The sequence below is a fragment of the Herpailurus yagouaroundi genome, unplaced genomic scaffold (genome assembly GCF_014898765.1).
Source record: "Herpailurus yagouaroundi ecotype Mexico unplaced genomic scaffold, PumYag 182, whole genome shotgun sequence".
NCBI classification, from domain to species: Eukaryota; Metazoa; Chordata; class Mammalia; order Carnivora; family Felidae; genus Herpailurus; species Herpailurus yagouaroundi.
Window position 1 is genome coordinate 41805272 of NW_024412413.1, and position 13325 is coordinate 41818596.

At 40.8% G+C, this 13325-nt stretch overlaps 1 protein-coding gene across 2 annotated transcripts in view; it reads left to right on the forward strand.

Moving 5' to 3' along the window:
* The window catches only part of E2F7 (E2F transcription factor 7), a 40209-nt gene that overhangs the window by 606 nt on the left and 26278 nt on the right, over positions 1–13325 (forward strand). For both annotated transcript variants that reach the window (XM_040491365.1, XM_040491366.1), the window contains exons 2-4: positions 282–374; positions 7497–7772; positions 11743–11911. In XM_040491365.1, the coding sequence (XP_040347299.1) occupies positions 282–374; positions 7497–7772; positions 11743–11911 (538 nt within the window). The remainder of the gene's footprint in view (positions 1–281; positions 375–7496; positions 7773–11742; positions 11912–13325) is intronic.

Here is a 13325-nt window from a genome sequence, read left to right on the forward strand (position 1 = left end):
CTTCTGACTTGGTAACTTTGTTTTGTGCTGTTGCTTTTCATAAACGATTACCAGTTTTGTCGATTTTTTGCCTTCTCAGGTTTTTAGTAATCATCAAACACACTTTAAGTGTTCGTGTTATTCATGTGCGTTTTAGAGTTGAGGGTGGCTGCACTCCTGGAAATTCCCAGGATGAGTTTAGAGAGGGGAAGTTCATGTTCACGAGCAAGTAATAAATATTTTTGTTGGAGGAGAAAACATCCAATTGTAAAATCATTTTCTAATGTAATTGTGCATTACAGATGGAGATAAATTGTTTAACATTAAAAGACCTGATCAACCCCAGGCAGCCCAGACTAGATTTTGCAATTGAAGATGGGGAAAATGCACAAAAGGTAAGTGTGCTTAAATACCTTATGCTCTAACATATTTAAGATGGTCATTTCTAATTCAATGAAGTATTTCGACATGGCACTTGTATTTGTCTTATAAACATAATAATGTTGACGATCGTTACAGAAATATACTTTTTTTAAAATGGAGGCATCCAAACCATTATTGTTGAGTTTCTCACTCACTGCGCAGTAGAAAGAGGCTGTTAGATGTAATGTTGAAACCAATTTATATGAATCGAAAATGTGCTGGACACTGCAACCAAAAATTTATACTTACAGTTGTCAAGAGTGGATTAGCTCATGCTGTGCAGGAATGTTACCCCTTGGGTCCTGGAATATAGACTGTACATTGTAAATACTGGATATTTAAAGTGCTGTGAAGTGTTCTTCATACCAATGAACCCTCTCCTAGCGACTATTCCATTCACCCAAAATTAAGACCTGTGCCACCCATATATAGGGAGATAAAATGACTTAGCCCACTAGCATACTCTGAATATTTTACAGTGCTGCTCCTGGTTCTGTACTGAGCCTTTCTCTCTCTTTCTGCACCCCTTGTGACTTTTAAGACCATGGTTGTGTCTTCAAGACCCATAACGAAGTGGCCATTGTAATGTCTAAACTGTCACCATCCCCACATCGGCACAGCTGCACTCACCAGCTAGTGCCCTACGGAAAAGGTGTAATAGCTTGTTAGTGAATGTCTAAGCATTTTTAGGCAGAAGCCAAATATATAACAGAAACTTTGAATACAAATCTGAGCATAGCAACTTACTTGGGCATTGCACTTCTCTAGGCTCCTTGTCTTTATTTTTAGACTTGCCATCAACAATGAAACTGTCTGGTTGCAAAGCACCTCTTATGTGGACCTTTGAAAATACTTGACAACCATTAATTTTGGATAGGTGTGCAACTGTATGTTTTGTCGTGTTGTTGTTTTTTTTTCCTAGCCTTCAAAATTTTTTTGTTAGGAAAAGAAGGATACCAAAACATTGTTGTTTTCAAGAGGACTTTCTAAAAATGAACCTAAGCCATATGAGGATGGAAATGCCCAGACTTTAAAATGTATATTCAGGGGCGCCTGGGTGGCGCAGTCGGTTAAGCGTCCGACTTCAGCCAGGTCACGATCTCGCGGCCCGTGAGTTCGAGCCCCGCGTCAGGCTCTGGGCTGATGGCTCAGAGCCTGGAGCCTGTTTCCGATTCTGTGTCTCCCTCTCTCTCTGCCCCTCCCCCGTTCATGCTCAGTCTCTCTCTGTCCCAAAAATAAAAATAAAAAAGGTTGAAAAAAAAAATTTTAAATGTATATTGAGAGTTTTGGCTTTGGGATTTTCAGAGCAAAACTTCTTGTTTTCCTTTATAATTTGGATGGAATAGCTTTGAAGGAATGTGTATGCATTTATATAAAGCCTGAGTTAGCGTCTACTTCTTTCCTTCTGGGTCAGTGATTTTTTTTATCAAGTGCCTTCCACAAGGGCATTCTACTCTGGTTGGTATCAGTGAGTACTGTTTGCAGATGAACTTTCCCATTTTAATAGGCGTGGAGAATAACTCAAATGACTCCACAAAGAGGTTGGAAAAGTGGTTAAAATGTTTGAAATGGATTGTATGAGCAGGGATTATTTCACCTCTCAAAGAGAAGGCAAGGAATGAGAATAGTGCTTCTGCCCAGAGCCTAGGTGGAGCTTTCGTCTCCTTTTCACATTGCTGTGTAGTAAACAAAGGAGGATTTCTAGGGATGGCGAGAACGTGGGGTTTGCAGTAACAGAGATCTGGGTTTGATTTCCTGCTCTGCCATTTATTAGCTCCATAACCTCGAACTAATATATTTATTCAGTCACTCAATAAATATTTATATTCCAGGTGCTGAGATACAGTGGTTTAAGTTTCCTAACCTCTCTAAGCTTATTTTTTTCTTCCATAAATTGGAGCTAATAAATAGCACCTCCCTCTTTAGGTGTTTGTAAAGTACCCAGCAACACATACTGTTCACACTGTACTCAGTGACAACGCAAAGATAAAACTACCCAACTGTACTATCATTTGCCAAGTGCCATCACAGGAGTGGGAACAAAATGTTTGGCAAAATAACAGAGGAGGAAATACATTCACAGGGAATCCCGGGAGATTTGGGAAGCTTCACAGAGCAGGTAACATCTGGGCTAACCACGCCTCCATGCCTGAGGACGTTCAGCCTACAGAAAAACAGGAGTGAGCAGAACAGACATTGTAGGCAGAGGAAATAATGTGAGGTGCAGGTGTTCTAGAAATGTTCAAGATACTCAGAATGGCCAGAAGCTGATGGTGTTGAATTGTTGCTTGAAAGCCTCTGAGAGATGCCTGGCACAGTGTTTTGTGAGTCAGCTGGCATTTAGAGGATTTCTCTTTCTTGACTTTCTACACATTGGTCAAGAACTAGAGGTACTGTATGATGCATGCATCTTCTTGCTACTTACGGAGGAATTTTTTTTTAAGTGTACAGTTTTCAGTTTCATTACCCACATTTCCTGAGCCCAGTTGTGAGGTAATAAACAAGACTCTCCTCTTAAGTTGTTTACAGAGCATTTGGGGAGGACAAAAGAAGAAAATGGATGGTTTGGCATGCAGGGGCAAGCAATAAGGATTGAGCTACTGGGGTGCTCTGTGAAGGAGATAACCCTGAACAAGGGCTTGAAGGGATGAATGTTAAGACTTAGGCAAGTGGAGAGGGAGGCAACTGGTAAGAAGTAGCAATGAGCAGTACATTTGGGGACAGTGCCCAGACTTAGTGGGCACAAGTTTTCTTTGAAGGTCATTCATTGTTTTTAGGAGTGATTGAGAGAGAAGGGAAGGTCAGTTTGAGCTATGTATCTGCACCTGTGTGATTACAGGTAGATAAATGTGTGCAGGAGTCACTGGTTGCCTGACTTTGGAATTCATGAAAGGTCCTAGCCAGATACAAACTTGGGAACTGTCAACATTCAGGTTGGTTTTAAAGCCCTGTACATGAGGATGAGTGAACTGTCCCAGAGAGAGCGAATAGAGAGGAGTGGAGAGCTGAGGTTCTAAGAGTAGAAAACGAGGAACCAACGAAGGAGACTGAGAAGTAGGGAGAGAACCAAGAGAAAAAATGTGCTGTTTCCAAAGGGCTGCATGTTTCATAGAGCAAGAATAGTCAACAGTCTCAACCTGTACAGTGAGGTCAAATGAGGTGTTTTACTGTTGATTTGGCAAGTGAGAGGCGACCTAGATGAGACCAGTGGGAACCCCTGGGAGACGGGCAGAGGAAAGCCCTTGGTGTGGATTACTCATTCTAGAAAGTGTGCTCTGAAGAGAAGGAGAGTTTGTTAGTCAAAAGCTAGAAAGAGACGCTTCCTAACATGTCATCTTTGCAGTGAGCCTTAAACCATAGGTCGAGTTTCAAGGGGCAAAGCTTCACCAGTAGCATTAAAGACAAAGTAACGGTGCAGGGCAGGTTTGAAGAAAAGCAAGTGCACTGTTTGGGCACAAGGTAGAATAATGCATGAGATAGAACTGGAAAAGCAGTTGGCAAAATATTGCCAAGGGCCCCAACAAGGCTGATATCTGCACATATTATTTGAGGTAACGTGATCAAAGCTATATCTGAGACCCAAGCAAGACGGGAACCAAGATCTTATAATTACACAGCTTTTCTATGGCTGCATACAGCAGAGTCGAAGTACTGGTATAATTCATAACAAATATTTGTATAGCACTCAGGTGACAAACTGCCTTCACCTTCATTATCTGAGCCCATCCTCACAGCACCTCTATGGCAGATAAGCGAGGCTATGTTGTGTCCATTTGCATATGAGAATTGGAGAGCCTGTTTCAGGGTTACATTTCTCGAGGCCCTCTCTAATCGAAGAAGCTACTTCCAGGGTGTTGCACTTAGATTTACCGACAGGCAGATCGGACACAGAGGTAACGTGCTGGAGGCTTGTTAGGGGTGCTCTGGGGAGCCACGTCTGTGGGTAGGAAGGGAAGGCAGCAGAACTAGACAGAGGGAGAAGCGGATCTGAGACAGTCTCAGGGGAAGTCTGGAGTTTACCCAACTAGGAGTTCTAGAATGACCCTTCAGAGTCATCCCGAGTGGGGGCAAGCCTGGCTAGGCTTTTACATGTCAGCGCTACCTCTATTGGCATCGAGGACAGTCCGGGTCTCCCCGGGAAGTTATGATTCTGGAGGACTCCACCCTCTCAGACTGGTGAAGGGCTTCTAGCATCAGGGGAAATGAGTCATTCATTCCTGAAGAGATCTCAGCACATCCCTGTGTCCACCACACAGCTGGGAGCCTGGCTGGAAAGCTGTAGAGATAGATTCTTTAGTTGGAACCCCTTATTTTATTGATAAGGAAACTTGGGCCTAGACAGAACAATTTGTCCAGTATCAAAAAGACACAGAGCAGAGACAAAAACCAGGTTTCCAGTCTCATTCTAACTTCCTTTCCACTTATACAGTGTTAGGACTACAGGCTAGACAGACAGATGAAGCAGTTGACTTTAGATTACAGTTGACTTTCTGCCCATCTGAGATCTCAGCATAAAAATTTGCTTGGCATTCTTTTTTCTCTTGATGTAGAGGTGTGTACGGTCATAACCTCACAGGTAACCTAATTCCCCTCCAACTTTACGTGTTAAACTGTAGTAAAAATATATCAAAGTGTTGAAGGAAATAATCCATCTAAATAATTCCTCCATAGGGCAAAAGTAGGAGCTCATTACTCCTTTGAGAATAGGTAGGTCCGCTAGAGGGAGCACAGAAGGAGTGTGCATCTCCGTCCACCTCAGTGAGGCTGGCCCACATCCTCTATCACAGGGATACTTTTTGGAAAACGAGATAATCAAGGCACAGTGTTCTGTCAGCACCCATAAGGGGCAAGGCACTGTGCCAAAAAAACTATGAGGAATGAGCCATATGGAACTTGATTCCTGACCTCCAGAAGTGCACAGTCACATTAATGAGTCAAGACATGCACCTAGGAAGTTAAATAGCAATATGACGCATTGTGTTGTATTAGCTCTGAGTGCCAGAATGGACGGTAACAAAGAATGGGAAAGAGGGGAACAGGAAACAGCTAGGTTTTACTGAGGGCTCACTATATGCCAGGAACTACTCTAATAACCCTTGAGGTTGGTATTTTTATGCACTTCATTTTCAGTTGAGAGAATTAGAATATAGTGAGACAAGCAGCTTGCCCACACTGATAAGCAGCAGAGACAGGTAAGCTGGCCCAAGAGCCTGCGTGCGTAACTACTTCCCCATACTGCCTCTCCATAGTGCCAGTGGGGATCAGTGGCCTGCTCAGTACCTTTTGTTAATCCAACAAAAGTTTGCACCCACGATAAGCTCACTTCTAGATGCAAGATTTCAGAAACTTCTGCTGTCAGCTGTTTCTTGCATACCAGTAACTTTTATACTGAATGAAGGTTGTATGTGACCCCAGGCAAGTTATTTAACCTCTCTGTGCCTCAGTTTCTTCATCTGTAGACTGGAAAAATAATAGTACCTAGGTCACAGGATTGGATGAGGTGTTAATATATGTAAAGTACATAAAATGGGGTGTGGTCCATAGTAAACACTTAATACTTTCCCCTCAGAATTCCCTTGTAGAAGACTTCATCAGAACTGCACATTAGTACGGATGTGTTAAGAGATATGGGTTAGATGCAGTGCTCCAGGCTGGCTGTTTCTGCTGCGTGGTGGGAAACCATCCCCCCCATCCCATTCCCTCCTCTCCCCCCACCCCAGTGACACCGGGGCAAAACCTCACCATGGCCAGCCAGCAGCTTTTGCTGATCCAAGGAACAAGAGATGCCGCCCCCACCCCCCAACACAGACTCCAGGGGCTCCCAATCTTCTTTTCCTCTCTTCATATGTTGCTCATTGGTGGGAAAGCACCTTTCTTAAAGGACTGCTTAGCGGAAATCCAAGCACACAGTAGCTACAGGATGCTACATATATAAGAAAAGCATATATATATATATGGAATATATATATATATATATATTCCTATAGGAAAAGCATATATAGGATGCTACATATATAGGAAAAGCTATAGGACAAACCTTTAGCTCATCCACCTTCATCATTATGTAAAATGCAATTGCTTGGAGGTGAATTCTGTTACAGAAAGAACAGAATCTTTCCGTTTTTGAATGATGAGTCCTTATTTTAGGGGAAAGAAACTTTTTTTCATTACTTGGTATTTCCAAATGTGGCTTCTATTCACTTAGTCCTTTTTCAAAGTGGACTAAGGGACATAATGGACCCATCACTGCTCTTTTCTTATAATTATCTAAGGCGGTCTACTCAAAGTGTGATCTGGGGACAGGTGCTAGCCCACAAACTATTGCTAAACCGTAAAAAATTAAGACCAGAATTTGAAAGGCAGGCACTTAGAAAGCTCTGTAACAATTTGATCTTGCCCCCCTGTGGCATCTAAGCCCATGATCAGTGGTCTCTTCCTAGTGAACAGGCTGTAGGTTGTTTGAGTGACAAACTCACATGGAGAGTTACAGGTGGTGGAAAATGCATATAAGTCCTGTGAAGTGAAACTACATATCAGTATGTGGGAGTTTGGAAATAAAAAACCCTGGCCCTTCACCATGGATAGTTTGAGAAGTACTGCTCTAAGGGAATAATAGCCCTTCCAGGTTGGTTTGAAATGTGGCATTTTGTTGGATACTTTTCCATTGGTTGGTCCCGCTACAAATTTCTAAATTAGCACCAGTGAACACTGAACTACAAAAGCATAACTGTACTGCACTAGTTAGTGCAAACTCGTAAATGGAGAAGCAGTATGGACTCAGCCCACATTTGCCCTTATTATCATCCCCAACAATTACAAGCATCTACCAGGGGTACATACACTCAACTTCTTTCCCAGAGCTGCCATGAGAAGTGTATTTAAAAGCAGTAGATGATAATCATGTTCTCACTGAACCACTGTTGGATTCCATGAATCCTTCAGTCTATTTTCATTGGTCCTAGCCTGGTATTTTTCAGCGGTGAATATATGGTCTCTTTGTATTTTCATGTCTCGGTGAATCATGGGAACAAAATGCTCTTAGCTTATACCTGCCCTTTCTCTTTCTTACTAAAAGGTCTCTTTTTTTTAAATAGGAAAATATATTTGTTGATCTCTCAAGGATGGCCCCGAAGACTCCAATAAAAAATGAACCAATTGATTTATCAAAGCAAAAAATTTTCACTCCAGAAAGAAACCCCATTACTCCAGTTAAGCTTGTTGACAGACAGCAGGCAGAACCATGGACGCCCACAGCTAACCTGAAGATGCTCATTAGTGCTGCCAGCCCTGACATAAGAGACCGGGAGAAGAAAAAGGGACTGTTCAGACCCATTGAAAACAAGGATGATGCCTTTACAGACTCTCTGCAGGTAAACAGGCTGTGTGTCTCAGGCTTTATAGAAATTTTTTTTTAAGTTTATTTATTTTGAGGGAGACAGAGACAGTGTGAGTGGGGAGGGGCAGAGAAAAAGGGAGAGAGAGAATCCCAAGCAGGTTCTGCGCTGTCAACATGGGGCCGATGTGGGGCTCAAACCCGTGAAACCACAAGACCATGACCTGAGCCGAAACCAAGAGTCAGAGTCTTAGCTGACGGAGCAACCTAGGCACCCCAGGCTTTATAGAATTTTAAACTCTTTACTTAACAACTTAAAAGTCATAGGATTCTCAGTTTTTCAGTTACCATTGAGCCAAAGGCGGTATTAAACTTAATGTCTTCCTCGCTTTTTTTTTTTTTTTTTTTTTTAATGACATGTCAGATGTCTATAATGGTAAAATACTTTTAGGCAGGCGGTATCTTTCATCCACAAATCCCTGCTGTTTACAGATATCGAAATATGCCAAAACTTAATATCTTACTTCTAGCTGAAATGGAATTCTCACTCTGTGTCTTATTTTTTTCATAATGAATGTATTTTTTTCTCTTCTATATGCTACTCCCTTGACTACTCCCAGTACACATTTAAAAATGATAATTTTTAAAGCAGAACTGTTTCATAATTTTGATTTAAAAAAAAGTTTGGGCTTTTTTTAATGCTGCTGTGAATTATAATTTTTCTCTGATTTTGAGGGTAGCAGTTTATTTTAGACTTTGGAAATTTCATTATTTTTATATATGTTGAAGTCTTTGGTTTGGGGCCTTAAAGGTAAATCATCTTTAAATTATCTGTCCCATGGAGAACCAGAACTATTGAATAAGCAGCATATCTATACTTTAAAGAAAAAAAAAAAATCAATGGTCAATAATTTTCACTCTCCCATTAAACCTTTTCCTAGGCTTGCTAAGAAAAGTTACAGATTTGAATGTTATTTCTCTTCTATTTTTTCCTCCTTTTGGTAGACTTTTTATGCTATAAAAATTACCAAAATGAAGAAATTGAAAAAGAAGAGAAAAAGATATCCTGAATGACAACATGAAATTAATAGAACAAAATGAAGTGAATCTGGTATACTTCATTGCAGTGACAGAGCTAACTAATAGATTTTTCCATGTAACTAAATACAAATCACACCATACTTTGAGAACCACCGCTCCAGAGAAACTCCTGTGTGTATACACCAAGAGACACGAACAAGAATATCATAGCAGCACAGTTCCTGTTAGTGCACACTGGAAACAACACACAAGGCTATGAGTAGGAGAATGGATAACTAAATTGTGGTATATTTATACAGTGGAATATCAAACAGCAGTGACAATGAGAGAAAATCATAGCTACATGCAAGAACGTGGATGAATCATAAAGACGTATGTTGATTGAAAGGAGCAAGTTTCAGAAGACTATCTACTAGTTTCAATTTTACAAATGCTGAAAACCCAAACCAAACAAAACCTAAGCAATATTTTATATAGGAATATATCCATATGTGATAGGATTATTTGAAAATGGCCATGAAATGATACATGCAAATTTAGGAGAAAGGTTACTCTGTGGGGTAGGCAGATGTAAATTAATAGCATTGTTCTGGTTTGGGGCATTAAAGATATTATGTACATGGTAAGTATATTTTATATGACCAAATATTCTATCAAAAGGTAGTAAAAAATCAATTTAAAGAAGATATTCCTCAGTAATTTTTAGGAATACGAAAGGATTCTATGACCAAAAAATTTGAGAACTACTCTTCTAGGGTACACATCTAGGAGTGAAATGATTAGGTCATTGGATATGCAAATATGCACAAAGTAATTGCTTTCCCAAGTGCTGTTCTCATCCACCAATAATGTACGAACATTTATTGATCCACTTCTCTGACACTTGACACTGTGAAATTTATTAATTTCTGCCAATCGAATGGGTGTACAATTGTGTATTATTGTGATATTCACTTGCTTTTCCTTGGTTACTCGTGAGGCTCAGCCTCTTTCGACATGTTTACTGGCCACCATGTTGTTTTTTCCCTTTTCTGTGAAGTGTTTGTGCATGTTCTTTGCTGATGTTTATTATTCATTTTTCCATATTGGTTTGTAGGAGTTTATTGTATGTTCTTGAAATACCTTTATCAGTTCTGTGTGTTACATTTCAACTTACTGCTTGTGTCTTTTCATGTTGTATATTATAATCAATTGTCCCTGCACTATTTATTCAGTCCCTCCTGCTCTCCCAAGTGGTCATTGCTATCTCTGTGGTATGTCAAAGTTCTTTTCATGTATGTATCTGTTTCTTGGCTCTCTTCTGTTCCATTGGCCAATTTGTGCATACCTACACCAATACCATATGGTAATAAGCCTTGATACCAGGTAAAGCAAGACTCTCATTTTTGCTTCAGAGTGTGTGGGCTATTCTTTGCCTTTTGTTCCTCCATATATACTTTAGATTGGATTTTTTTAATGTTTATTTTGAGAGAGAGAGTGTGTGTGCATGCACATACACGAGTGGAGGAGGGGCAGGCAGAGAGAGAGGGAGAGAGAGAATCCTACGCACACTCCATGCTCAGCACGGAGCCCAGTGCAGGGCTCGATCTCCCAAACCATGAGATCATGACCTGAGCTGAAGTCGGACCCTTAACCGGCTGAGCCACCCAGGCGCCCCACAGCTGATTTTTTAAATCTCTTTTTAAATCTGCCTTTATAGCTACTTTGTTAAATTCACTTATAATTTTAAATAATTTGAGATACTTTTGAGTTTTTTATATAAACAATCATCTTCTGCAAAGTGAAAGTTTTGCTTCTTCTTTTCTAATCCCTGTGCCTCAGTTTCTTTTTCTTGTCCTCAGGCACTGGCTAGGATCTTCAATATGATATAGAAGAGGAACAGTAATAATGGGCATCCTTATCATTTTCCAGATTTTAAGGGAATACTTCCAAGATTTTTCCATTAAGACATGTGTTTGCAGTTGGGTTTTTATGGGTACACTTTATTAAAGAAATTCTCCATTTCTGGTTTTCTAAGAGCATTTTTAAAAATCATGAATGGGTGTTAAATTTATCAAATGCTTTCTTCTGAAGCCCTTTGAGATAATCATACCACTTTCTTCCTTGAATCAGTTCGTTGAAAAGCCTTTTTTACTGGGGCGCCTGGGTGGCTCAGTCAGTTGAGCGTCCGACTTCAGCTCGGGTCATGATCTCATGGTCCATGAGTTCGAGCCCCTTGTCGGGCTCTGTGCTGACAGCTCAGGGCCTGAAGCCTGTTTCAGATTCTGTGTCTCCCTCTCTCTCTGCCCCTCCCCTGCTCATGCTCTGTCTCTGTCTCAAAAAAAAAAAAATAAAAACATTAAAAAAATAATAAAAAAGAAAAGCCTTTTACTTTTGCGGCTTGAACTGAGCCTTTCTCAAATGTGGGTTACTGAGACAAGAACACCACGTTAGTATCCTTACAAAAAGAATAAAGAGGAGTAAGACTTAGCTGCCCTTGTTCAGTTCCTTGAACCTTGGTCAGTTGTAAAAAATAAAACACATTGGTGACGCAATGCAGGCCAGTGAATCTCAGAATTTTATGTCAATAGGAATTACCCAGGACCTAAATTCTGATACATCAGGTCTGGGATGGGGCAAGCTCCCGGTGATGCCGATCTATAGGTCTAGTGAGCACATTCATAGCAAGGGTGTAGCAAGCTGTAAATGACTATTTTTCATTTTTTAAGCTTTTCACCAATAGACTCACCCTCAAGTTTCAAAGGAGGAAAAAATCAGTCCAAAGAAAACAACCAATAAAATGTTAAGAAAATTGGGTTAGGTAATGAATATATTTTAACCAGAATCTAGAATGCTGTGGACTGGGATGTCCCCCCAGGTTTGCCAATAACTCATTAGTCCATGCATTTCTTCTGCATTTTTCATGCAATTTCTCCACATGCAATTTCGGTGACATCTCTCCTTTCCCTTTTGTCTGCCCTTTGCAGCTTGATGTTGTTGGGGACAGCGCTGTGGATGAATTTGAAAAGCAAAGGCCAAGCAGAAAACAGAAAAGTCTAGGACTCCTGTGCCAGAAGTTTCTAGCTCGCTATCCAAGTTACCCCTTGTCAACTGAGAAAACAACCATCTCCCTGGATGAAGTTGCTGTCAGTCTTGGTATGTATCACCAGATTACCTGGAGGCCCGTCTCCAGTCACAGTGGGAAACTGGTTTCCTCGAGCAGGCCAAAGTCTTCAGATAGCTTCTCATTAAGTAAAGAGTGGGCTCCCAAAGGATGAGGACAGAGGAGCAGGTAGCGCTTCCTTCTGTCATCGAATTTCTCATCCTCATGCAGAGGATTTCAGGGAGTCTTCTAGGCCTGAGGGTCAAACAAAAATTTGTGTCTTTTTTAACCTCGTAAAATATTTGTATAAAAGACTCAACGTTAAAAACATATCACTTGTAATTTCATATTATTGCAGACAGACAAAACACATTTTAAAATAGCTTACTGTTTATTTTTAAAAATGCTTCTAAGATTTCAGACCTGGTATTCTGTTATCAAATAGGATTTGAGAGCAAGAGCGTTATGTTTGAAGCCATACAGTATGATACAGCGAGCCTGTCAAGCTGGAGGAAGCACATCCGGACATAACTCAAACAGCTAACCTTCTAACCTTCTAACAAAGAGGAGTACATGTGTTCACATGGCATGGGTGTGTGTAATGTGCAGTGGGGTATGGGCTGTAAATATGAAGACAGCTGCCTCAGAGTAGAGACCCCTAGTGGGCATGGGTTGCAGTTGGTCCCAGGATAAACATGTTGACAATCTTAACTAAGCAGAAATCGCAGTGATTTGAAGTTATACGGTGTCCCCTTAAAAAATAAGGTTTTACACACAGAAGAAAAGAAAAAAAATCAACTAAACAGGCTTTATGATAGATTATATTTTTATTTGTTTATTCTCTTTCTTCCCCTAGCCCTGAGAAATGTGCCCCCGTAGATGACTGGCCATCTGAATTATTCAAACTGATGGCTAAAACTGTTTTAGTTGCTAGAAACTTGAGAAAATGAGGCAGTGAATGTGATGGAAGGACCATGGGCTGGGCTTTGGATCAGATGGAGCTCTCCAATTTATAGGCTGTGAGAGTTTTTAAAAAGTTACTTAACCTGTTCCTGTCTGAAACACAAGGATCATAGCACCTACCTTGCAGAAACTTAGCAAAGTTTGGGGAGAATGTCAGCAACATGCCTCACTCAGGGCCGGGCATGGGTAACTCCTACTATTACGTGGAACACTTTCTACTCAGCTCTTACTAGATCTCTCCCTGCCCTCCCCAACCTATCCTGTCACCCTCTGGGAAAGGAAGTACAGTGCCTGGTTGGGGAGCCCAGAAGTAAAACACAGTATTTGGAGTCAGTGCCAATGAAACAAGAAAGGGAAAGTGACCCAGCGGATGAAGACTTAGGGTACACCCATTTGAGGCAAAGGCCTAGAAACTAATCTTACAGAGGATGAGGGTAAAACAGTAGCATACAGTGTCCTTACTGAGGTTCATGCAACCAGCTTCCTCCATATACCCAGCTTCCA